This window comes from Centrocercus urophasianus, unplaced genomic scaffold (assembly GCF_019232065.1).
Source record: "Centrocercus urophasianus isolate 14NV4802_14NV808 unplaced genomic scaffold, USGS_Curo_1.0 seq_33, whole genome shotgun sequence".
Lineage (NCBI taxonomy): Eukaryota > Metazoa > Chordata > Aves > Galliformes > Phasianidae > Centrocercus > Centrocercus urophasianus.
This window is the reverse complement of record NW_024884900.1, coordinates 2,751,299-2,775,341: the sequence shown is the minus strand read 5'-3', so window position 1 is coordinate 2,775,341 and position 24,043 is coordinate 2,751,299. Positions and strand designations below refer to the sequence as shown.

At 44.2% G+C, this 24,043-nt stretch overlaps 2 protein-coding genes across 5 annotated transcripts in view; one reads left to right on the top strand and one right to left on the bottom strand.

Annotated features, from left to right (window-relative positions):
- Positions 1-5,315: 5,315 nt before the first annotated feature.
- PPM1E (protein phosphatase, Mg2+/Mn2+ dependent 1E) lies at positions 5,316-17,034 on the top strand (the record flags this gene model as incomplete). Its single annotated transcript, XM_042830392.1, has 6 exons — positions 5,316-5,490; positions 8,387-8,586; positions 10,068-10,256; positions 11,057-11,200; positions 11,495-11,588; positions 11,853-17,034. Coding segments are annotated over 6 exons (1,869 nt in total), but the record flags the coding sequence as incomplete, so codon positions are not given.
- The window catches only part of TRIM37 (tripartite motif containing 37), a 22,883-nt gene continuing 15,443 nt past the window's right edge, over positions 16,604-24,043 (bottom strand). For 2 of the 4 annotated variants that reach the window (XM_042829944.1, XM_042829946.1), the window contains 7 exons: positions 23,682-23,993; positions 23,114-23,242; positions 22,394-22,580; positions 21,648-21,766; positions 19,945-20,097; positions 19,035-19,119; positions 17,945-18,633 (listed from right to left, as the gene is read on the bottom strand). In XM_042829944.1, the coding sequence (XP_042685878.1) occupies positions 18,630-18,633; positions 19,035-19,119; positions 19,945-20,097; positions 21,648-21,766; positions 22,394-22,580; positions 23,114-23,242; positions 23,682-23,993 (989 nt within the window). In that variant the 3' untranslated portion in view covers positions 17,945-18,629. Of the gene's footprint in view, positions 16,704-17,944; positions 18,634-19,034; positions 19,120-19,944; positions 20,098-21,647; positions 21,767-22,393; positions 22,581-23,113; positions 23,243-23,681; positions 23,994-24,043 lie in introns of those variants that run through there. The other 2 variants (XM_042829947.1, XM_042829945.1) reach the window with 2 other exon arrangements.

The following is a 24,043-nucleotide window of genomic DNA, read 5'->3' as shown; positions in this document are numbered from 1 at the left end:
CTTCAAACAGATTTATCAAGCATCTTTACTGCCTCAACCCTGCCAGCTCAAATGACTTCTCAAGGAGCTTTGGTTATGCAATCTTTTATGAAGTGCACTGTTGTTTTTGTTTGTTTCTTCTCTTTGTTGTTTGTCTGCTTTTTCTCTGTTTTAGTAACTCTCTGCAACAGCTAAAATGTAGTGCAGGGTTTCAGTGTGTTTTAGGAAACACATACCCATTTGTCCACCGTGACAAGGCTTTAAATAAGCTTCCAAGCTTCCACCTGCTGTCAGAGCAGCAGGACAGCACAGGGCAGAGCACTGAGCTCGTGGGGGAAGTGGTGCTTTGTGAGTGGGGAGAGGAGAACCTTCAGAGGCAGGAGCTGGAAATAGCATTTGTCTGGCATAATTAGAATAGCACCCGTAATTGTTGTGGGATCTGAGGACTGCTTGGTGGAATATTCCTTCCTGATGTACAGACGTTAGGAGACAAACAGAAAGCCCTTGGCTTGTGCCTCGTTCCAGTGCTATCCCCACAGCCAGCAGGTGGCTGAACAGAGCTGGGTAAGAAGCAGAAGGATCTTCCCAAAGAATTTTCTCCGTTATTGCTGCAGCTCACAGCATGGGAACTTTCAGTAATAAAGACTTTAAAGGTTTCTTCAAAGGGCTTACCAGGCTGTTCGACAAGCTCCATCTGGAAAAGATCTCATGAGACTTTGGAGTGTTTTGTAAATACAGGCTGGGGACAAATGAGGGCTTTCTTAAATTGAATTCTTGCAAAACTTGCTTTCTAAGAAGAACTTGCAGCAGGCCACATTAACACAGGAATGTTTACCAAATTGCATCCCTGGTGTAATGCCTTTTGGAAAGGGTACAGTTAGGTTGTCATCCCTATAAAGACTTTTACTAACGCAGTAAATTAGAGGTCTTATGGGAATGTGCTGCAATTGGTTCTTTTCAGGCCATGTTCTTGGTCTTGGATTACTGTGTGAAACTATATACGATGCTTTATACTGTTTGCCTGTGGATTTGTTTTGTGTTTCAGCAGATTGAATAGTATTTTTATTTAAATCGTGTTTCATTCCAACTAAAACAGTTGGTGTTCTGTAGTGTCAGGGGATTCTTGAGGTAATAGGAGCACTGTATGGTTTGTGATTTACTGCCCATTTCAGCCTTTGAGAGCCGTCGGTACCCTTCAGTCCATTTTTTCTTGCTTTGTTTGAATCAGTGAAGCCTCATCAGTCTCAGCACACCGTGCAGTGGGGGTGAGCTCAGCTCTGGTGGCTCTTGGTTGTGGATTTCGCTCAGAGTGCCTGCAACGTTTTTCCATCAGCAGTGCTAATGCTCCGGCAACACCAGCATTACCAAATCTAAAGAACTGGTTGTCTTACTTTCACAGTTTCCCCATCTTTGAAATGCTTCAGCTTTTCTAAAGATGTGTTTACTTTGTGCAGTTGTTTATGACCGTACGTTTGCTGCCCGCATCAGACAAAACCTGCCTGTCTGGAGCTCTTACTTGTCTGTACATTGCACTTAGTGCTTCTGGCAGCAGATGAGAACAGAGAATATGGAGCAAGTAAGAGCTATGAAAGCTCCATAAATCTTATATAGATTGAAGATATTGCCTGCTATCATCTTGATATTTTTCCCTTTGCTTGTGTTCTTATATTGAAATCTCAGCATATTTCATGAACATTGAATTAAGCCTCCTACAGTCTTCCTCCTCCTCCTTCTCTCCCCCAGGAAATGACATTATCACCCCCTCTTTGTAGATGAGGAACTGAAGGTCTGCATAGTGAAGTGCTTGGTCCAAGGTCAGCTCCTGAGCTAGTGGCACGGCTACGAATGGACACAGACATTCTAGCTCTCAGCTCTGCTGAACAGGATTGTGCCCTCCTGGTTTCAGTTCATCATAACTTGATGACTGTTCATATTTGAACATAAGAACATGGCAGAAGAATTAATTTTCAACCAGCCAACAGGTAATCCTTTGTTACACCAGCAGCAGGACACAAAGTACTTTCCGTGCTCTCATGGATCCTGTCTGCTGTTGCTTGCTTTGTGTAAGGGAAGATGTGAGGACAGCTGAGGACTACAAGAGTTGTCACTTGAGCGTGGCTCTTTGTTGTTTGGTGGGATGTGGTCGGTACTTGCCTGAACGTTCACTTTCATGATAAAAATGAAGGTAATGGATGGACCTGATTCTTCATTTGTCTCATTATAGCAATAATGAAGTATCCTGACAAAAGTCAGACTTCAAAATCTAATCTGTTTTAAAAGCAGTCAGAAACTCCAGTGCGCTCTTCTGCTTGCTGAAGGGGAGAAGTAATTCCACTAAAGTCCTCTGAGAAGAGAAATAAGAAGTGAATTTTGTCGTGCTAATCAGGAAGAGGAAGTCATCTGTCTGCAGCTGGTCGCTTTGCTGCTTACATGGCATAGCCCTATAAAGGCTACATAAGAAGCTTTGCGATGAACAAATGTCAAGGGCAATTAATTCTTTGGCAGGCAGCTGTTATTATTAGGACAAAGAATGGCCAGACATAGAAGGAAAGCCTTCAGCTGATTTAGTATTCTCTACCTTTTCCATCAAAACTGTTAAGTCACTCAAACCCCAGCGAAGAACTTTTATGCAGTGAGAATTTTAAATTTGCCATCTCCCTTTTCTAAGCAGGAGGCCCTTTAGTGGGTTTGGAGCACAGAGGAATAGCTCAGAGAAAATATTTGGAAATTCTTCTCCACTTTAATGCTGTCAGCAAGAAGAGTTGTGTGTTAGGTCGGTAACATAATAATACGTGGGCTGAGTTAAACCCACTTCAGACTGTTTTTCTCAGAATTAATTGGTGGAAACTGCCCACTTTCAGGCTTGATTTATTACCTTAGCAGAGTTATTCCAGGATTGCTGCAGTGCATCTGTGGGTGTTCTAAACACGCCCACAATGCCAGAGAATCAGGAAGGATGTACTTAAACCCCCTAATTTATCTAATAACATCTCCAGCAGGTTTTTGTGTGTGTGTAGGTTTAGTATTGTGATGGAAATACATTCTTTGGCTGGATGAAGAGCTCCTGTGTGAGACCAGTAGCACTGGCTGTAGGGCTGTGTAAACAGCATTTGGAGCTGATGGGGGAGATGCTCTGACTGCATAACTTGTAAATGCATATTTTAATTTCGTACTTAGTATACTTAAAATGACATCTAAAGTTGCAGATATAAACACTCACAATCGTGTCTTACAGAGGTGGCCATCCCATCCCATCCCATTTTGGCAGCCATCGTCTCAGTTCTCAGCAGTATTCCCTCTTTGCCCAGTAGACATTCTTGAGGGCTCGTTTACGAGGGGTAGGAAACAAATTTGGTCCTTCTAAAGCTTCCTGCACTGACAGGTTGAGGGCAAGCCTTGGACTGGGGATCAGCTGGGATTCCTGCAGGTGCCACGCAGCCTGTTCTGTTCATGCCTGTAGTGAGCTCCATCCGAGGGAGGTGTGTTTGTAAGTGCTTTCAGCATGGATTCTTCTGCTGTGCTTTATTTAGGCTGTACCATAATAAATAATCTTCCTGTGGACTTTTTTAGAATGCTGTTCTGGTGGTGTTGCTAACTGCAGACATAATTATCCCATCCCAGGCGTCACAATCTCTCACTTTTGTTGTAACATGAAAATTGCATGTAACATGAACAGCAACCGGTGTTGCTGCTCCGGAGTATTGAAGCTAATAATAGAAATGAGAAACCTGTTCTTTGTGAGCTAAATAAAGGCAGACAAGACTCGATAGAAAATCAGCTTCCACATGCGCCTGAAGTAAAGGAGATCCCGGCGTTCCTCCTGCTGATCACTCTTACCACCGGGCACTGCTGTATGCAAATGGGATCAGAGTTCCTGTGCTGTGCTGGGAAGAGCCAGCCCGAAGGCAGCTGATTTCCTCAAGCCGTCGTGCTTCATTAGCAGGCGTGCTGCTGAGGCCTGGAGGTGCTGTGTGAGCAGAATGCTCAGCTGCTAATTCTAGGAAATACTCTTAGTGATGGTGCAGTGACACAGGTGGCTTTCGGCATTGCTTGGAGGGCTGGGGTTTGTCTTGTTATGATGCATCACTTGCAAAAAGATATTTAATGCAAATCTTATCTTTAAATAATTTATAGATGTGTTGAATAACAAGGATTGGAGGATGTGTTTCATATAAGTTTCCTGAATCTGCTGCGTAATCCTACTGCTTGTAGCGATGTTTGGTGTCAGTAATCCAGAAAATGTTTTAGCATCATGGTTTTTCAAAAATTCCCAAGTGCAGTTGTCTTTTCCTTGCAGCAAATCAAATGTGAGCACAAGGGATGGGTGCCACGTGCTTCTCGGGCTCCAGAACTAATCTGATAGGTCCTTGTGTAGGGGTTGGTATGTTCTGGATCTTGGGTGAATACTTCTAGGCTGATGCCTCCTCCCCATCCTTGGTAAAAGTATGAGCACAGACTTCCTGGTTCTAAGTGGAAGAAACAGGCTCAGGAAGCGTTTGTCGTTGACTGGCTGATGTGCAGTTCCGTGGTTGATGGGCTGTTTCAGAAAATGGAATTAGCTCGTATATCTCTGTGTGGTCCTGCAATGGCAGACACATCCTATGCAGGCCATTGTTACCCCTGCTGATGACTATGGGTACTGGAGCTTCCAGGCTGCATCAGCAGGAGGGACGCGGAAAAGCTAAGTCAGACAAATGGGAAATACAAAGGTATGCGTAAATTAAGGGGCATTAAACTCCTCTCGAATGAGAAAATGTACATTCAAGTGGCCTTGGTTTGCTATAGATTAATTAACCTTGGGATTTATCAGGTTTAATTAAGCTACAGTGAGTTAAAGCCACTTTTCTCTTGATGGAGAACATTCACGAGGGAGCTTAATTCCCTTTTAACCTTATGCAATGCACACATTCTTCATACTTCCTGTGAGTTTGCCCTAACTTTCCTCAGAGTTGCTTAGATTTTGGAAGCTTTGAAAACTGAAGAGTTCTCTTATCCTTTGGAATCCTGGCTCCATTTCTAGCTAGACAGAGTGGACTTACGATAGAAGTGCATAATGGACACTCAGCAAATATGCAGTACACAAGGACTGTGTGGCAAAATGCAGGGGGTTAAAGTCTAGATTTGAAAAGCAAATAAAGGGTAAGAAGTGAAACATGAAGGCATAAGAAATGGAGAAAATAATAATGAAATGGGCTATTAAAATCTATATGGTAAGCCTGGGGAGGTCCTGCTGTGGGACTGTGGTGCTGTCTGACAAAGACTCAGAGGTTTTGCAAGTCTCAGACAAATCCAGGTTCCAATTTTCTATAGAAAAGGATTGTGATGTATTACTGTGACTGCGAATTGCTTTGCTTAATATCTTTATATGGGTTTCTTTTTTTCTCTTTTCCAGTAATTGCCCTTCATTTCTGGCTGCTGCTTTAGCTAGAGCAACTTCAGATGAAGTCCTCCAGAGCGACCTTTCAGCACTCTACTTACCAAAGCACGTGGACAACGCCGATGGCATTATACGTACGTACATCAGTGCTCAGCAGCGTGCAATTGCACGCCTTGTGCATCTTTCTTTACCAGAATGTCTTACAGACAGTTCTTAGATTTTAAATTCCTCAGTGCCTTAAGCGATCCATCCAGTCCGACCATGTGATGTGGTGCTAGATTTTCCCCACATCAGCTCCTGCTATCAGTTAGCTAAACAGGGTTGGTCTTTACTCTTTACATCATCCTCCCTTGTGATATAAAAAAATTAATGGACAATTTACCACACCCCAGGTAGCACTAGTGGCTAGTTTCTTTGTCAAAACTTTCTTGGTTTTGACTCTTGTCCAATTTCAACTTTTACCATTGAATTATCTTTTTTCATTTTGTTCCTTTCTCCACCTGCACTTCAGCCTTTTATTGAGTTTTTGCTCTTTAGACCAGATCTAAGCCACTCCTTTATTTTAAGAGCATCTCTGTAAGGACCAGGACTATCTGCTGGCCCTGGATTTCTTGGTAAGCGCTTGCAACAGTGTGCCCTGCTGCTTTCCTCCTGGCAAGCACAAGTTGTTCTTCTTCATCCTTAGAGGAAAGTCAAATACGTGTAGGAAGAGGAACTGAAAATAATTCAGAATTAAGTTTAGCTTTTACTACAGCTCATTTATTTATTTTTTACTTTGAGCAAAGAGTAATACACACATATTTTATCTGAAGAGGAAAGTCTCCTTTTATCCATATATCTTTGTTAGCTATCAGGATTTTGGCAGCGTCCGGCTCCAGGCTGTGTACTTTCCATGCATTAAATAATTTCATAGTTCTGCTGACTAAACAGTCTTGAAAAACTTTCTGGGATGCTCATTATGACACAGAGCAACGCTCCCCATACTTGCTGAGAGGAATTCTGCCATTCCATCTGGAAAATACTGCTGCCAAGCCTCTTTGCCCATTCTCTCCTTTCCTGATTAAAAAGAAAAAAAAGAAAAAAAAAAAAAGATTCTGGGGACAAGTAAGAAATATAAAACTGGCTATTTGGAGATTCAGATGCTGGTGAGTTTCTCAGCCTGTGGAAAACTGAGAAAAAGAAAAAGATGCGATGGGTTCCCTTTTGTAGGTATTGCTGCCTCCTCCTGCTGAGCAGGTAAATGGAATAGATTTGTCATTGTTCTGGCTGAGCAGCCTTCATTAATTTCAAATTGAGATCTCAGAGACTTGCATAAATATTTGACAGTCTCCAAGGAAATGTTGACTAAGCCTCCACGCTGAATATCTACAGAGTTCAACAATAAAAAAAAATCACACCTACAGAAATTTCCATTTAAATCTATTTAAATCTGTAATACACAGATGCCAGCAGAGATTGGGTGGCATGTGTACGGGCTGTGTGCAGCAGACACTGGAAGTTTGAGACTTCAGACAGAATGTTGAGCTCAATTGTCATAATGAAGGTACTTAAAGATGAAATATACCTTTGCAGACTCACTGTAAGGTATTAAAATGTGAAAATAAGGAGGGAGAGAAAGATAGAGAACATATTCTGGACCATAGTAAAGCAATGGCTTAATATAAACGCTGCAATTTCACATAATTTCACACAAGAAATGTACAAGGTTTCTCTAACCAAGACAAAAATTGGTCATTGACTGGTCAGAAACCAGACTTCTTATGATCAAGGCTTTCCTTAATCTCATCTCTGTGGCGTGTCAAACCCGAGTTTTGATCCCTGTTGTCACACTGCCCAGATTTTCAAGAGAGGTCTTAAAATGTAAGTACTAAAAAGCAAAATCTGATTACCGGTATTCTCTTTACTCTGATTTTCCTCTAAACCATGTCAGCAGCCTTTAGGAACAATAATGCCTGAGCTGGATTTCCTACCAGCCGTGGTACAATTAAGCATTGCCTCCAACACTGGGGATTTTGGAGCAGCAGGAGGGAAATGAAATTCTCCATGACACAACCACAGTGACAGCTGAGTCAGCTCTGGCTCAGCGCTGCAGCATTAACGAGTGATGAGTAATTTACAGCTGTGAGGGGGTGGTTTGACTTTTGTGGGCCTTTCTCCTGTTTTAACCTCAGGAGCAATTATTGATGAGGCTGACACTGTGCATACTCCCCATACTCCCTGCTGGGGAAGGGTATTTAGGATTTCAACACAGCAAATCCATTCACTGCGTTCAGAGTCATGCTCTGAACTGTAACAGCCACATGACATTGAAGTGCACAGTGTGGCCCATTGGAAAAAGAGATGGAAGAGTAAGTCTGTGGAGTTTCCTTCTGGAAAATAAAACTTGGATGCTTCAGGCTGTACGTGTTCCCTCTTTAAATACATTATCCAGCAAAGAGATTCCTAGTGGCACTGGTGGGAGTGGTATAGGTGTTATGGGAGAACTGGTATGCGTTACTGTAATGGTGGTGGGATGACCTGGTCATTTGCTTTTATTCATTTTATTTCTTAAATCTACGTGACCAGGAAGACAGGACTCCTCCTTTTGATTACATATGTAGCTTATTTCCAACTTATCCATAGGTCTTGAACCAAATGATAATCTGTAATGGTTTGTGCTTTGTGTGTGTGATCCTGTATGCCATGCAGTCCCTATCGGAGTGGCTGCACCACCCTGTGCAGAGCTACACAGGGGATCCAGTGCTGAGGGAAACACATTGCTTTTCATTTTTCCTGATTCTGCAAATGAGTTCCCCAAAGGCACGGGGGCATGTTTAAATTAAAAAGACAAACGATGAGCTTCTCACTGATGAATGCTGATTATGATAAGTTTGGCTTTCTCTTTTCATGTATCAGCAGCCAGAATTTCCCTGCTGACATCCATCTCAACTACTTGGCAAAAATGGTTTTGTTTCATCTTTGTAATGTATGCAAGAGAAAAACTCTCAATAACACTCTCAGCCTTTTATTTGTGGTTTTTGTTTTCCCCAGAGATAGAGACAGTGAAACTGGCCCGCTTAGTTTTTAGCAAACTCCATGAGATCTGCAGCAACTGGGTGAAAGAATTCCCCCTCCAGCCAAAGCCACACCGCTACTATGAGACGTCCATCCACGCCATCAAGAATATGCGGAGGAAAATGGAAGACAAGCATGTCTGCATTCCAGACTTCAACATGCTCTTCAACCTTGAGGTAAAGTGAGATTATGTGGAAGATGATGAATACGTTTGCCATTCATGGGGCAACTGGACAGTCTTCTACTGTGAAAATGAAAACCATCCCTGTGAGGGACCTGGGAAAGATTGAATGTCAGGAGGCAAGCCTGGTCGTAAGTTAGTTCAGTTGATTCTGTAGTTATAGCAGCTGTATGACATGCAGTTTCTATTTGGTGTATATAGAATAAAAGAGCAATGTCTGCTAAAATGCCAGCTAACTAAACATAGTATGTATGTGCCCCATCCTGATGTAACCAGTCAGGCAGTGGCTGAAGAAGTGACCTGCCATCGTGCAGAAAGCATGGTGTAGTATTATTTGGTGGAACTGGCAGCCAGACTTCCCTTTTGTATCAGCCATCAAGTGCTCATGCTTGCTCTTCCTTCAGATATAAAACTGGACACTGAGGAGGGTCAAGAAGAAGAAAGTGGCAAGAATTTTACCATTGAGATCAGATTGCTGCATAATTGATTCTTTATTACATTCTGTCACTTTAATAACCATTTTCTGTGCCCTATCCAAATTTTACCTTTAAATGATACTAATGCAAGCAGAGGCAGATGTTTCCTCTGCCTGTCAATTGTCAGCTTTCTTACTCCAATTTGTGTTGGAGCCTGTTACTTAAAAATTACAACGTACAAATACTCCAGTCATTGAGATGGCTGTCAAGGTTGAATTGGCACTGACAGTGGGTTGGTGTGTTCTATGTGTGAATAGGCACAGGAGCTGCTGTCTCTGGGTGCAAAGCATTGTTTCTTTGTTTGAACAGATAAGGGGAAGCAGAGAAAACGTGACTCCAGGATGAGTGATTCTGCTGTACTTGATTTCATTACATTTCATTATCTGATGAGCGACTACATACGGGTGTTTTAAAAACAGGCATCTGAAGTGATGTGGATTAGAATTTAAAAAAAAAAAAAAAGAGAAAAAAAAAAGAGAAAAAAAAAAAAAGAAAGCAAGCAGAGGTTAGCTGGCTTCACATTTTAACTGTTCTGGCATTTTATCCCTAGTGGATTTCAGTCTTGATGGAGACTTCACATAAACTGTATTAGATGTTCTTCTTCACTCTCTGTGATTTTCACAGTCACAAAAACTTCTGCTCTATTTGATGGGAATGGCACTTCCTATTTGAGTTGAGTGACTGAACTGTAGCAAATGGAACATAAGGAGCACTGAGAGAGCTATACAGGTGATTCTTGCAGGGCATCTCCTGCCATTTGCAGGTAGAATTCATTAGCAATGAAGTAGGAATTTTCGTCCATATTTCCCTTTGATGCAAGTGGAAATAGTCTTTGTACTTTGTTGTTCCAGTGGAGATTGCCTGTAAGTGCAGTTTAATGCTGGTGAATGCTCATAGAGGACATAACAAGTCCCAAGTTCAAAAATCTTGGAGACAATCTAATGAACTGTTTGCATTGCTTTCTCCTTTGGTTGTTTTCTCAATGTGTTTTCACTGGCAGGACCAAGAAGAGCAAGCCTATTTTGCGGTGTTTGACGGCCATGGGGGAGTGGATGCTGCCATCTATGCCTCCATCCATCTCCATGTGAACATGGTGCACCAGGAGATGTTTCAGCACGACCCGGCGGAGGCGCTGTGCCGAGCCTTCCGCGTGACGGATGAGCGCTTTGTCCAGAAGGCAGCCAGAGAGGTGACTGAGTGACAGGGGGACGAAGGCCTGACTCTGAAAGTACTAACTGACTAATTGAACAAAACAAAAATACAGCCAGAAGTTGGGTGAATATCATCTCATGAGGGAGGCAAGAACTTTCTGGCACATCAGGCTATTGAAACAAGACTTTGACAGGAACTGTGTTAGCAGGGGGTGCACTAAGTGCTGTGCACAGCCTGGGGTCAGCAGAGGGCCATCCATGCACAGTCCATTGAGCTGATCCCATGTTCTTCATGTTCCACAGAACCTCGCTCCATGCGCTTCTTACAACAGCCAGTTCATTAAGAAGGATGCTGCTATTCTTATGCTCACGCACTAACTAGGTTTAGTCCTTGGGGTGTTGTGTTGTTTTTTTTTCCCCCCCCTCATTCCTACTATGTAAATCTTTCTTAGTTCTAAAAAGCTAGAATAAACTGATTGCTTCCTCAGCCTCCTAAGCTCATATAACGGCTGGGTTAAGTGGAGATCTTAAGATGCAGATAGGAATCTGGCATAGGAAGTCAACTAAAACAGCAGCATTTAGCCCTGTTTCTGAACAGCCCGGCTTCTGAAATGCAATTCCAGTTCAAGGCAAGTCATAGGCAAAAATTAGTGACTCGCAGTGGCCCTGAGGGGCTCCTAACAGTCAGAACAGTAAGGAAAGTGCTGCCCTGTCTCTCCTTGGGAACAGGCTGCATGCACGTTCAGAAACCAACATGTTTTTGAGTTAACCAGAAAAGTGCTCTGAAATTGTTCTCATTGTCTCACTTAAAACTACAGGCATTTTTTTTCCCATCCAGAGCCTGCGTTGTGGAACCACTGGGGTGGTGACTTTCATCCGAGGGAATATGTTGCATGTAGCTTGGCTTGGGGACTCCCAGGTTATGCTTGTGAGGAGAGGCCAAGCTGTGGAACTGATGAAACCCCACAAACCAGACCGAGAGGTGAGAACGGCCTGTTTTAAATCCACCTGGGCAGTGTTTATCATGGAAGCTGGCACTTGTCATTGTGATATGTCATTTTGTCAATGCCTCTCAGAGAGGCAGAGTGTGTTGCAGTTTATCTGATTTGACTGGAAGTTGTTATGAATTTGTGTGCAAACTCTTTGTTCGCATCCGAAGGGGCTTGCAGCCCTCGCCCTGCTGTGCTTGTGAAAACATCAGGTACTCGTGGAAGCTTTCAGAGGGAAAGCACTAAGAGCTCTATTCAACCAACTCCTGTGCTGTCTTGCTCTTTAGGATGAGAAGAAACGCATTGAGGCGCTTGGTGGCTGTGTGGTCTGGTTTGGAGCCTGGAGGGTGAATGGGAGCCTGTCAGTCTCCAGAGCTATTGGTAAGAATGGGCTTTGATTCCATTTTCTGCCTTGCTTTTGCTTTTCATCAAAATTTTTTTCTAGTAATCCAAACATGAAATGCAGCTGAAGACAGAACCGTGTGCACCGAACCTCTATTTTTGCCTCTAGTTTGAGGGGCTGTTCAAAATAGTTTCTAACCTGAGGAAGAGAGAGCCATTCGCTCCATGCTGTGTTAATAAAAGGCTTCCAGATGCTGCAGCTGCAAACCCACGGTCTTGTGTACGTGTGTTGTTTTTCCACAGGGGACGCTGAGCACAAGCCATACATCTGTGGGGACGCAGACTCTGCCTCCACTGTACTGGATGGCTCTGAAGACTACCTCATTTTAGCCTGCGATGGTTTCTATGACACGGTCAATCCCGATGAGGCAGTCAAAGTGGTGGCTGACCATCTAAAGGAAAATAATGGTGACAGCAGCATGGTAGCACATAAATTAGTGGCATCTGCTCGGGATGCCGGTTCCAGCGACAACATTACTGTCATTGTGGTATTTCTCAGGGACATGAATGCAGCAGTCAGCGTTAGTGAGGAGACGGACTGGACAGAGAACTCTTTTCAAGGTGGGCAAGAAGACAGTGGGGAGGATAAGGAAAACCATGGAGAATGCAAGCGACCGTGGCCCCAGCACCAGTGCTCAGCACCTGCTGACCTAGGCTATGAAGGACGAGTGGATTCCTTCACTGATAGAACTAGCTTAAGCATAGGGTCCGGCATTAACCCATTCGATGATCAAGGCTATTTAGACCTGACAAAAACAGAAACTAGTACGCCTAATAGTGCCAAATACCTGCCACCAATTCAAGTGTTTAGTCCTGGTATACCAAAGAATGCAAGTTTGATTAATGGCTTAACAGTGAAGAACGAATCACCAGAGAGCACATCATCAGTGTGCGGACAGAGCGACCCCAGGGAGTACAGCGCTGCTCTTGGTTTGCGTGCTGCAGAGCGGAGCATCTACAGGGTGAAGGGTTTAACCCCCATCTCCTTTGGGCTGGAAGACGAACTGTTCAAGTCCTTGGGAAAACGAGTTGCATTCTTTCATTTCCGATTCTGTTCCGGGAAGAGGCGACGAGGAGCCAGGCTCAAACCAAAGTTTCACACGCCGCTCTTGGCTCACGAGCCTTCCCACACTGAGGGGCCGGCTCTGCCCTCGCCTGTCCGAAGCCGTGGTAGCACGAGGCTGTTGGTCAGACGCTCCCCGTGGTGGAGGCTGCCCAGTCCTAACGCTTACAGCGAGGGCACGTTTTTGACGCGAAGACAAAGTCATTGTATACCAGACGCGTACCTTCATCGATGCTGTAAGATGTAACTGTCTCCCTTGTGTTTCCCCTTCAGACTCCCAAAATAGACATTCCCAAAATAAAACCGGCATCATCAGGAAGCGAAAAAAGGTGGGCATTTCAGAAGTGTGCTACAGTCTCCTGCAAAGCTCAAACCACGTGTAAATAGATCTAGGAATTAACAAATGTAGTTGTTTCAATTTCCACAAGGTTTGCTGGTGGTGCCGCCTGAGCAGCGCCACAGCCACCCGCACACACAGCGTTAGTCACACTCACCAGTGGAAGCTGAATAGCTGGGTCCTGGGAACAGACACTGGGAGGGAACAGTCCTTGGAACTGCAGGAAGGTGAACCCACCTGAGATGCATCTATGGAGCAATATGTCAAGAAAGGTTCTGGTTTAGAACTGCTGATATTTTTTTTTTTTAGAGTGGGGAGGAAGTTTCCATAGAAGTCCAGGTTGCGTGGGTTATTTTGTGTTCTGCTGTTCTGCTTTCTGTTTATTTCAGGCTATCATTAAGATGAATCAGAAAATTACATCCACTTTTGCAGGTAAAAGACTAAAAGCCATACAGGGTTTTACCAGGTACCTTAGGAATGGACAAACTAAGCTCCTGCTACTCTGTTCTCAGACTCCCATTGAGGTACAGACTCATAATTTACCTATTTTTTTTCTTGTAAGATAAAATGTGGAATATGAAGAAAACTGTTTTTGTAGTTTTTAAAACAAATATTTCCTATGGCTAGAGGCGCAGCATAGGGAATGTCGTATATTTCTGGTGCTTTTAGTGGCATTTTTCTTCTTTGTCAGTTAAGGAAACTGTTCTCAGTTGGTTTTAATCAAATATGATTGTGCTTCATGCTTTGAGCCAACCTCTCTCCACCGTAACTTCATCTCAGGTCTTAAAAGAAACCACATCTGTGGAGATGTTCAGTACAGCACTGCTGTCGCTCCACAAGGCAAATCAGAGAGCTGCTTGCTAGGAGTAACGAGCAATTCAGGAGCTGTTTGGCTGCAGCAATGACTTCTAGATGGCAGTGGCATAATTGAGCATCGGGTTGCAGCATGAAGGACAGTCAGATGCTGCACCTGCCAGGAGCATCAGTGCTGCAATTTGATGCTTTCCACAGTGTGTCAGAAGGGCTGCTGGAGCGATCCAAAGCAAATGGAAATGCCATGGATGCCTATGAGCAGGGGATGCGCTCGGGGGTTAGTGCAGGAGTGGGATTCTCTGACAATCCACAGCTCTGCTTTGGTCCAACCTGAATTCAGAAAGACAAGTGAGGAATGGCAGTAGACCTTATACTGAGTAACAGAGGGCTGCTGATCAAACTTGGGATCAAACAGTGCCCACCAGCTCTGCCCTGCTCTCGAGGTGATGCTAAACCCTCAAGGGAGCACTGAATGAGGACGTAAGTGAGCAGGCTATTCCCATCAGCTCCACTGAATAGGCATCCTGTTACTAATACTTGTTACAATAAGGAGGAGTATGAATAAATAAGTCTTTGTGAGCATTTATTGTGCAATTCATATCATTTTAGCAGTAATAATTTAATAACAGTATTAGTATTTAGCTAGCATTTGCAAAGTATTTTAATATTAAGTAGTCAGGAGATTATCCAACACAAAGAGATGGCAAGGTTTGGATTCCGCCAATTTCTGCTTCTTCTGTCTTTGATGCACTATTTTAAAAGCAATTTTATGAATAGCAAAAGGCTTTGTGAGTAACCAGGAGTTGGAGTGTGGCTTCAGATTCCTTTGATCTTTTTCAGACTTTTTTTTTTTAAATCTTGTGGGATCACTGGCTCTTATCTGTCATCTTAGTAAGCCTTAGCTGTTTTCTGTGTTCTCTTTAGCTGCAGCATATGTTCCAAGTCAGATTTACTAAGGAAATTTGAGAAACGGTGAAATATGCAACTCTGGGGCATCTCTGTGGTGCCTTTGTTTTAAATTCACAGTAATAATAATGCATTGAAAGTCCATCTTGTAGCTGACTGGTGTGTCTGAGAAGAATGGCGGTGGTGTAAGTGCGATTCTTTGTACGACTGAACTAGAATGGCAAACTGTCACGGAGGACAAAACTTCTTCCCAGCCTGCTGGAGCGGTTGAAGAGCGCTGGACTGCACGTGTGCTGTTTGGGGAAGGATAAAGCTTTTTAGGTGTGGATTCATCAACAACTCCGCTGCTCACACCATCTGTCTTGCCAGGAGAACAATCCGCCATCGTAGTTCCAGTGTGGTCAGGTTAAAAAACACAAACCATTGTATAGATAGCAAGTGTTCATTTCTTCACTAACTGCATATTTATAGAGTAGATAGGAACCATTTGTAAGGTAAGTCCTTTAAAGTTCTATAATATTAAAGTAGTGGTTATTGGTCTGATATATGCTGCTCTTGATTCTACACACTAGACAAAAAAGCAGTGCTTTGTGAAATGCAGTGTTTTCTCTTAATGCCACTGGTGATAGGAAGTAGTTCTCTTCAGTTCAGAATCCTGTGCCCTTATTTGCTGCTTGCTAACGTAAGCAATAATCCCCCTCTAATGGTATCTAAGTGTTCTGTATCTCGTACTTTGATTGTCTATCTGGTGACAATGTAAAAATATTAGGCTAATATAAAAGTATTTAATTGTATTTATTAACTGTTGATACTGAGATTGTCTGTGACCTGTGTTTTGTATTTTTATCGTGTATCTTAGTGGTGGAATTTGTATCACAAATCTTTCCAATAAAGAGCTGAAGTATCCCTCTCTGCATTAACACAACCCGCATCAGTTTCAGTTTACGTATTGAGCGTGTTTGCAGAACCAGGAGGTAGGCAGTGAAAACATTTCTTTTAATTGATGCTGGTTTTGAGCAATGGGCTTCAGGCTGCCTGAAGCCGCTCCAAACTCGCTTGTATGCTATTCACTGTGAGTGCCAGAGGGGTTCACTTCATCCCCACTCTGATAAGTCTCCTGTGCACGCTTTTTGAACGTGCAACTCTGAGGAATGTCTGCGTTGCAGAGAGCAGTATAGCACCAGACCAGGGAGCTGTTAACCCATTTCAATTTGCACTAAAGGTGGGTGGAAACGCATGTATATAACTTTTCTTTTACCTAGAAGTGCCATCAATTGTCCTTGCAACTAAAAACCATTCAGCATTTGAGTTAGATTGCGTTATGAACACTGAAGGACAATGTCAAAGCAGACGAACTTACGCCACGTTTATGGTGGCCCATTGTCATAGAAACTCCACGCTGTTTTTGGAACACTGTGTGTCAGTGAGAAATGCACTGTCCTATGGGCAGATAAGATGAGGCATAACGAGTTCCGTGCTTAGAGATGAGACTGCTGTAGTTCAGCTCCACTCTCTCTTCACTAAATCTTCCCTACCCTGGCACTGGTCTGCAGGAAAAAATAGAAGAAAGATTGGTCTAAATTAGGGGCTGTTTTAGCACAATTTCTTCACTCAGCACTAGTCCCATAAACAAAGCCATTAAAGGGGATACCCCAGCTTTGTTCATGCCCGTAATTTAGGGCAATCTTTCTTTAATCCATACCTTCTTTACAACAGGAACAAAAACGTTCTACCCTCATACTGTGCAATAAGTAAGAATGAAGCACCAACACAACCTCCAACTGTACATACTCTTTTCCAGTCCCTGATGATCAGGCAGTCGCACTATAATACTCGCCAGCATTAAAGCTAAAGAAAAATATGAATCCCACCTCTTAGGGCCTAGTATAACTATTGTACGTCGCAACTGCATCTTGTCAGTGGTTCTTTTGGTTTTTGTTTTGTTCTCTCCCTCTCCTTCACTCCAGCAGAGATCCTGAAATGGGAACAGGGGAAGCTGGCTGAGCCCACCCTGAGCACCTCCACTTGTAGATGGCCAGGCGTGGGGCAGCTGCAGCACTGGGTGCTCCTGTCCACCCACCCGTAGTACCTGTTTGTGAAACTAACATGTTCTTTGTGCCGTGAATAAGTTAAAGCTCATCATTTAGCAATGTTGGGACTTTCCCTCTGCGATTCTGTTCTACAGTTCACATATGAGTTTATAGTTATAACCATGTATTAGTCATCCATATTTTATTTATGAAGCTGTTTATACAAAAACTGTTGAAGTTTTACCAGTATCTTAATAAAACAGTAATTTAAACCACGCTCCAGCTCGTCTGTTTCTTTAAAAGCTAATAAAGACTTCATCCAGATGGTGGTTGCTGTCCTCATTTTGGTGAAAGATTTTCTTTGTGCTATATAGAGAAGAAATTCTACATAGAGAAGAAAACATAACTCATTGCTGGGCTACCAGGTGTGGCTACTGGGAGAAAAGCTGCCCATTACAGCTCTCGGGGGTCTGTTCTACAGGCCATGTGCTGTTACAGCACAGGCACTTTCAGGACCAGCTCCAGAATCAGTTGCTTCACTAAGGCTTCGGAACCCTTCCCTGCCTCTGGGATAAAACCCAGCAGCACGCAAGTTCTTCGTGAGGTCAGCAAGGCACCAGAGCACTGCTTCCTCCTGTCCCTGCAGATGCTGGGCACCAACTCCAGAACAGATCACGTGGCTAATTCAAGTAATTTCCTTCAGCTTGGGCCCTCAGTAAGAGTAAAGCATCCACGAGTGCTGAAGAGGCAGAGCTCAGCAATCACAGCTAATTGAGCTGTATGTGATAATCAGCATGCCACTCTGTGCTCGTGGCGTGCAGCTCAACGCAGGCCCAGCACTCAGGAACAAGGGGTGCATAACTCACAGCAAAGCTGCAGCTCCTTCCTTCAGCTAAGCAGCAGAAAGACTCACTGCAGTAAGAGCAAGCATGGGGCTTCTTAAGGAAGCAAGGAGGTTCTACGTGAATGCACAGCTTTAGAATTCCCTACGGACATTCATCAAATAATTCAAGAAAAAAAAAGAAGTCAGCAGCACCACAGAAGAAAGTTCTGTACTCAGCCAGGCATCACCACCATTCACTGCTGAAGAACCAGTCAGTTAGCAGGGGGTAACAGGGCGCTGCTGCACCTAACAGATGGTCTCTGTTACATTCCATGTTTACACACAAACACCTCAAACTTCGCATCAGATTTTAACATTCATTTTATTAACAAAGTGCAAACAGTTTTAAACTACGAGTTGTACAGCACTTGCACTGTGAGACGTTCATACAAAAACAAACACCAGTAGTCAGATGAGACGAGGACAACTATCAGACACAGTTATTCATGCTTTTCCACTAACCAGTTACTCAGCTTTCATCATAGCTTCACAAGTAGTTTAGCAGCTCAAAATGCAATGCACAGCGGCAGAAAGTTTGGCAATGAGTTCAGGTTGGTCCACATCACCGACTGAGGAAAACAACTTCTGTGCCCACTACTTCAGGCCGCCTCCATCTGCTGCAGTGCAGGAAGGCAGCAGTCTTACACCATCCATTCATAGCCTTTACAGCAAGGACGTTCAGACATCAGCTATTATTCCAGTGACAACAGAACACATCCTGGAACAGGGCTCCAGCACCTTCTGGACATCTTTACAGAGCAGCTGGAGCTGGCAGAGCCAGCAGGAATGCAGCCTTTACAATGAGGCCTTCAAAGGCCATTTTGCCCCAGTAACAGACTTAAGATGACTGCAGATGAACCACACAATGGTACGACAGAATGCAGTGCACACACAGCCATGAACAACAGCCTTGGACTAAGCTCCAGTGAATAAATGTATGTCTTCCCAGGACGTGACCCAGCGAGTCTTCAGGCCGCAGCGCCGTCCTCTATCTGGTGCAGAGAAAGCCAGCTTTCAGTGACGCCCTCATTCCAGGGCACTAAGGCTTCAACAGACACAGCCTGACAATCCAAAAATCCTACACTACATTCCAAAACCCAACAGGAGCTCCCTACTGGCAGTTACATAAGCATGCTCAACTCAGCTGCTCCCTCCTCAGCACCACCTCATTTCTGAGGACTGCCTTAAAAACGCAGATGCTGAACAGCCAGAAGGAGGCAGGTCAGCCACACTGTCATCCCCCTGTGGCAGGCTGTGCAAACACCCATCTGTCTACTGGAAACAAAAGAGGAACGTTTCCTTTATTCTCTGCAGCTCCAGGAGCAGCAGGGAAAGGTGCATCCCAGGGCTACAGCCACGCCAGAAGCCAGTGAAGGCAAACAGTTAGAAATACCTGGTGGTGTCTTCTCCATTAACGAAGCTGCGGTCATCAGAACCCATTTGATCACCTCCTGGGAACACTGAGCACCGCTCTGAAGCTGAAAACAAACCAACCAACATTTGTTACCTTCATCAGGTGAGCAATTGGAACAGAGCAAGTTCACTTTCCCTCAGCTGCAAGCACTGCTGTACTGTACTTAATCACCAACACAGCTGCACCCTATGCCTTTGGCACCACATGAGGACTGCTACGGGGCTTTAATTTAAAGGTCACTTCAGTCAAACACAGATATGAGTGATGCTTTGATTATTCTGATGAGTTGTCAAGTTTTAGTGCCTGCTGCAGACATACAGCAAAGCAGTAAGCCAATTACTTAAATGAGCCATTAGGTCACCTGCTAATGCTGTGCGAGATGCTTACTCAAGCCAAAACCCAGCTTCATCCAGCATCAGATGTCACCTTACAGCTTGCAATTTCATCAGAAGGTTAAAGCTTTTCAGAGAAATGACAGTGCTGTTTCAAAAACTCATGTCAGGTTCTCAAAGCACACTCCTGCCAATTAAGATGCAAATTCATGCCTAAGACAGTGGTTAGGTCCCTGAAGTTGCAGCCTACTTAGTATCAGTGCTGGTACACAGGGAGTTCCAATTCAGAAGGACTAGAGCTATGGGTTTTCCAACACTTCCCCTGGGAGATTCACCTAAGCTGACTTCTCAAGGCTACAAAGAGTTCCCGTCTCCTGTTTTGATCTGTTTTTAATTAGGATCCCAAGAGAGGAGTTCTAAATCTTATTGGCTCTTACTTGTGCTTAATACCTCTAAGGCATCTCCAGTAATCTCTGCTGCAGGAGCAGCCTGCATTAACAGGCACACGGAGGCACCCGCAGGAGCACCTGGGAAGGTTTCTCACACAACCCATTTACCTTCACTTGAGGACTGCACAGAGAAGGCATGGTTAAACCCCTCCGACGTGGAGGTGGCATCCTCCTGCTCCTCGTTTTCTGTGTCACATTCAATGTCACTGTCACTGCTCATGCCTGGCAGGAGATGAAGGACGTGCTTCTGACACGACCCACCTGTCAAAGAAACAAAACAAATCAAACAAAAGCAAAAACAACAGTGGTAAATCTCATAGCTAAAGCATTTGATTTTCTCACATGCAAGAGTTATCAGAGACCAAGAAAAAGCAGGTTCCAAACTGACTGTGTTTACTAGAGCACTAATGAAACCGACAGAACAGCAGGGAACAGCTTTGGAACCAGCCTAGTTTTGCTGTGCAGTGTAACTTAAGAGGAGCAGTTCCAACATGCCACCAGCTGAGAGCAGACTCAGGTTCCTTCCTGTCTGAGCTGCATTCCCCGCCAGCTGCTCTGCCTACAAGTGGGACAGAATATGAAGGTGGCTTTTTCGACCATCTACTCAGCTCTACCAACCTGCTGCTCAAGCAGCAATACTCTGTTACGTGTCCTTCCTACACAAGGGAACCACAGCTCTCGAAGTCAAGGTGGTTTGTTTTATTTTGCCAGAACATGGGAGCAAAATGGAACCAGCCAAAGACCTTCACCTCCCTTTCAAACAATTTTAGGGGTGACCAAAGGAGTACATTCTGCTCCTTTACTTCTCCAGTGTTGACACTCTTTGCAAAGAGAAAGCAAGCAGTGAAGTGAGATGCCAACTTTACTGCAGTTTTTCCTCTGAAAGGGAAAAAAAAAAAGTAATATTTGTTTCCTGGTGTTTTTAACAATGAAGTTTTTAAAACATTTTCCTGTTTAGACTCTCTGCTATAACAGGAGAACTGCAGGAGCACATCATGATCACGCTGCAGTGACTAAGAGCAGAAATTCAGTTTTGTCACTGAGAGACCTTCTGTAAATGCCAACTCCCACACAATATTGCACACTGCAGATAGAGATGGATGCTGGCACCTTAATATAGGCTTTGTGCTACAATTCAGTCATTGAAATTCAAATTAGTGCAGGGGTGGAAGGCAGGAGAGTTTTAGCAAGATAAGAAAAAACTCTTCTACGTGGACTTTCAAAAAGAATGCCAATAATACTTTTTTCCAGCATGGAAAGGATGCAGGAAGGGAGGGGGGGGGAAGTTTCCTCCAAGTCTCTAAGGAAACTGGCTTATGTACCACAACACCCAGCACAAATGGACTGCTGAAGGAGGGTTCTAGTGCAAGTGTGGAGGTAGTTACCACTGTGGTGCATCCCTGAAAGCAGAAGACTTGAAAGCCAAGGTCACTGATTGCTGGTTTAACTAGATAAGTTATTTTCAAGGTCACAATAACAACCAGCACAGCAAAAGACCCCGAGGCACAGCAAGAGGTAAAAAAAGCAAGTCCAGAAAACAGAAGGCACCGTGTAACATTACCTGCTAGGTCTCTGCATTCATGCTGTACCATAACATCACTGCTCATGGACAGCAGTTGCACACAGGTGCTCCCCCCCCTCGTTTAGCTTTATACTGCAGCTGCTAAACGTTACAGCAAAGTTCAGCAGCCACAGAAACAGCTGTTGTTTTCTCATCCTTTCCCCTTCAAGCTACTTCCATTACAGAAACAAATGACCATAGACTGGAAGCATTGTAACACTGCTTTCTTCCTTTGCAACATCCAAGTTACCTTCCTCTGGTCCTGCTGAAGCTCCCTCAGGAAGCACAGCCTGCAGCTCTCCAGTTTCAGAGCTGTCTTCCAAACCACCCGACTGCGTCCCCTCAGTGCGATAGCCTTTAGAATTTGATCTGAAGATTTAGGAGAGATACAGAAATCCACGTTAGAAATCTGGCTTTCATACAGCTCTGGAAAAAAACACCAACTCCTTTCAGTGCCACATCTTGTTTAATTCATTAAGCCACATCCACTTCCAGCTTTGACTAATTTAAAAGTACTTACAATCTAAAAAAAATCCCTCACAGTTTATGGTGAATATTTATTAAAAAAGTGATTTTTTTGTTATTTAGAAAAAAATTAAGTACTCCATTGCACTCAGCTTAGTTACACAACAGTTATTATGAAACTGCTGAAGAGTCACAGTGAAGAATTTTCTCTGAAGAAACCTTCAGTGAGATGATATTATGGCGAGGAATCGTGGAACAGGAGACTGTGCCCACCTTTCTAATCAAAGTAGCAGACCACACCAACAGCTGATCAAAATTAAAGAAGAAAAAGAAAAGTACAACCTGTACTCTGGTTACAGAACCAAAAATTGATATCCATACGGAACAACAGCAGCCAATTAAACTTTGAAGCAATTCCTCTTCGCTGTTACAAGCACTTATTTCAGCAGACTGGCATTTTTTTCTTCAAAGATCAAGGGAAAGGAGAGAAGAAAGGACAAGACGGAGGGGAGAACACACAAAAATCCTTACCCTACAGCACCAGATTTTCTGGTCTTCTCCACAGCAGCCAAACCATTTAAGCCAGAAACTCCCGCATCAGAATCTGACCCTTCACAAGGCCTTTCCTCTGGCTTAGGCAGTGCCTCAGAAGCATTACTGCTAACCAGGGGCCTGGGGCAGTGATGCCGACTGCTTGACTTTGAGCTGCCTACTCCACCTGAGAAAAGAGGGAGAAAAGCTCAAAGCCCACCCACTTTCAGAAGAGTCAATCCACTCAGTTTACATCACTGCTTCAGTTCAACGTGCACAAGCACGCCCTCCCCTACAACCTCACATTTCAAGCATCACACAGGATGCAGGTACCACCTGTGCACATTCTCTGACCACACACACGGTCTCTATTTCCCCAGCTCATGCAGTTAAAGTTCAACTTCTAGTATCACACTCTCTTCACTACTTTTCCAAGCTACAGATGCAAGGTTGCTCAGCAGGAGCAAAGCAGCCACTCAAGTGGTGGATGAGGCTGAATCAGGCACAGTGGCTGGTCACACAGCGTGCACCATCTTCCTGTGCTTCCCACAGCAGGCCACTACCACAGGTCTGTGCTGGCACAGCAGTATTGGTTACGTTTGCAAACAGACCCAGCCAAGTTTCAGGCAAACTTCAGTTGCCACATACAGGACTTCTCAAAAAAAGCAACAAAAACCTCCTGTACAACAGATACAACACAGCACAGATGAGCTTGCTTACCTTCACAAGTCTGCCCATCTCCCTTTAACCGAAGATTACTATCCCCACAGTCCATAGCTCTTCGTAGAGACAGACTCCCTGCTGCTCCGGAGCGAACAGGTTTGGGTGAATTACTCTTCTTACTCACAGCTGCAAACACAATTTCAGATGCAACAAGTATTCAACCAAACTGCTTACAGCATTCTGTTTGTGCTCGTTTTAAGGGAGGTTAGTGACCAATGAGACCAACGTGGACTCAGCTCCCCATCGTGCACAGAACTCCTCCATCCTTCCTGTCAAATGGGATGGAGGAAAGCTTAAGTAAGCTGGGAGCTTCCAGCCCCCAAGCTGGAAGATAGAAAGGGTAAGGATAACTAGAAGCACCTCTCATGCTGTTTGTGGCTTCTCAAATTCACCGTTCCCTGAGCTTGTGGCAGTGCTGCAGGAACTTCTCTAAGTGTAGGAATGAGGAGTGGTAACTGGAACAGCAAAATGCCAAGCTTTGCTGTGACCACATTTCAATGCAAGCCACAAGATTGTTCCTATTTTACAGAGCATCTGTGTCCCACTGCCTCCTCTGAGTACTTACAGTTCCTGATGTAACAGCTGGTCACTGAAGACTTGGTCAGTAGTTCCATGCCTATTTCTTGCAGCTTGCTGCAGCTGTCTGTTCCACAGGCAGCTAAAGCTCCTTGCTCAATGGAGAAGAAGTTGGGCTGCCCATCGCACGAGCCAGCATTGCTGCTCCTTACTTCTGATAGCTGGTTTTTTACGTCAGACATTTTGCTTCGTACTTCAGCCATCTGAGTTTTAAGCCTCTTCAGCATCTTCAAGTCCGGCGGCACGCGCCACATGGCCTGGTGCCTCCGCAGCTCTCGATCTTTGAGAGAGTACGACGACGCTTCACCAAAGGGAAGAGTTGAACTCAACAGGTAAGTAAACTGTTCTCAG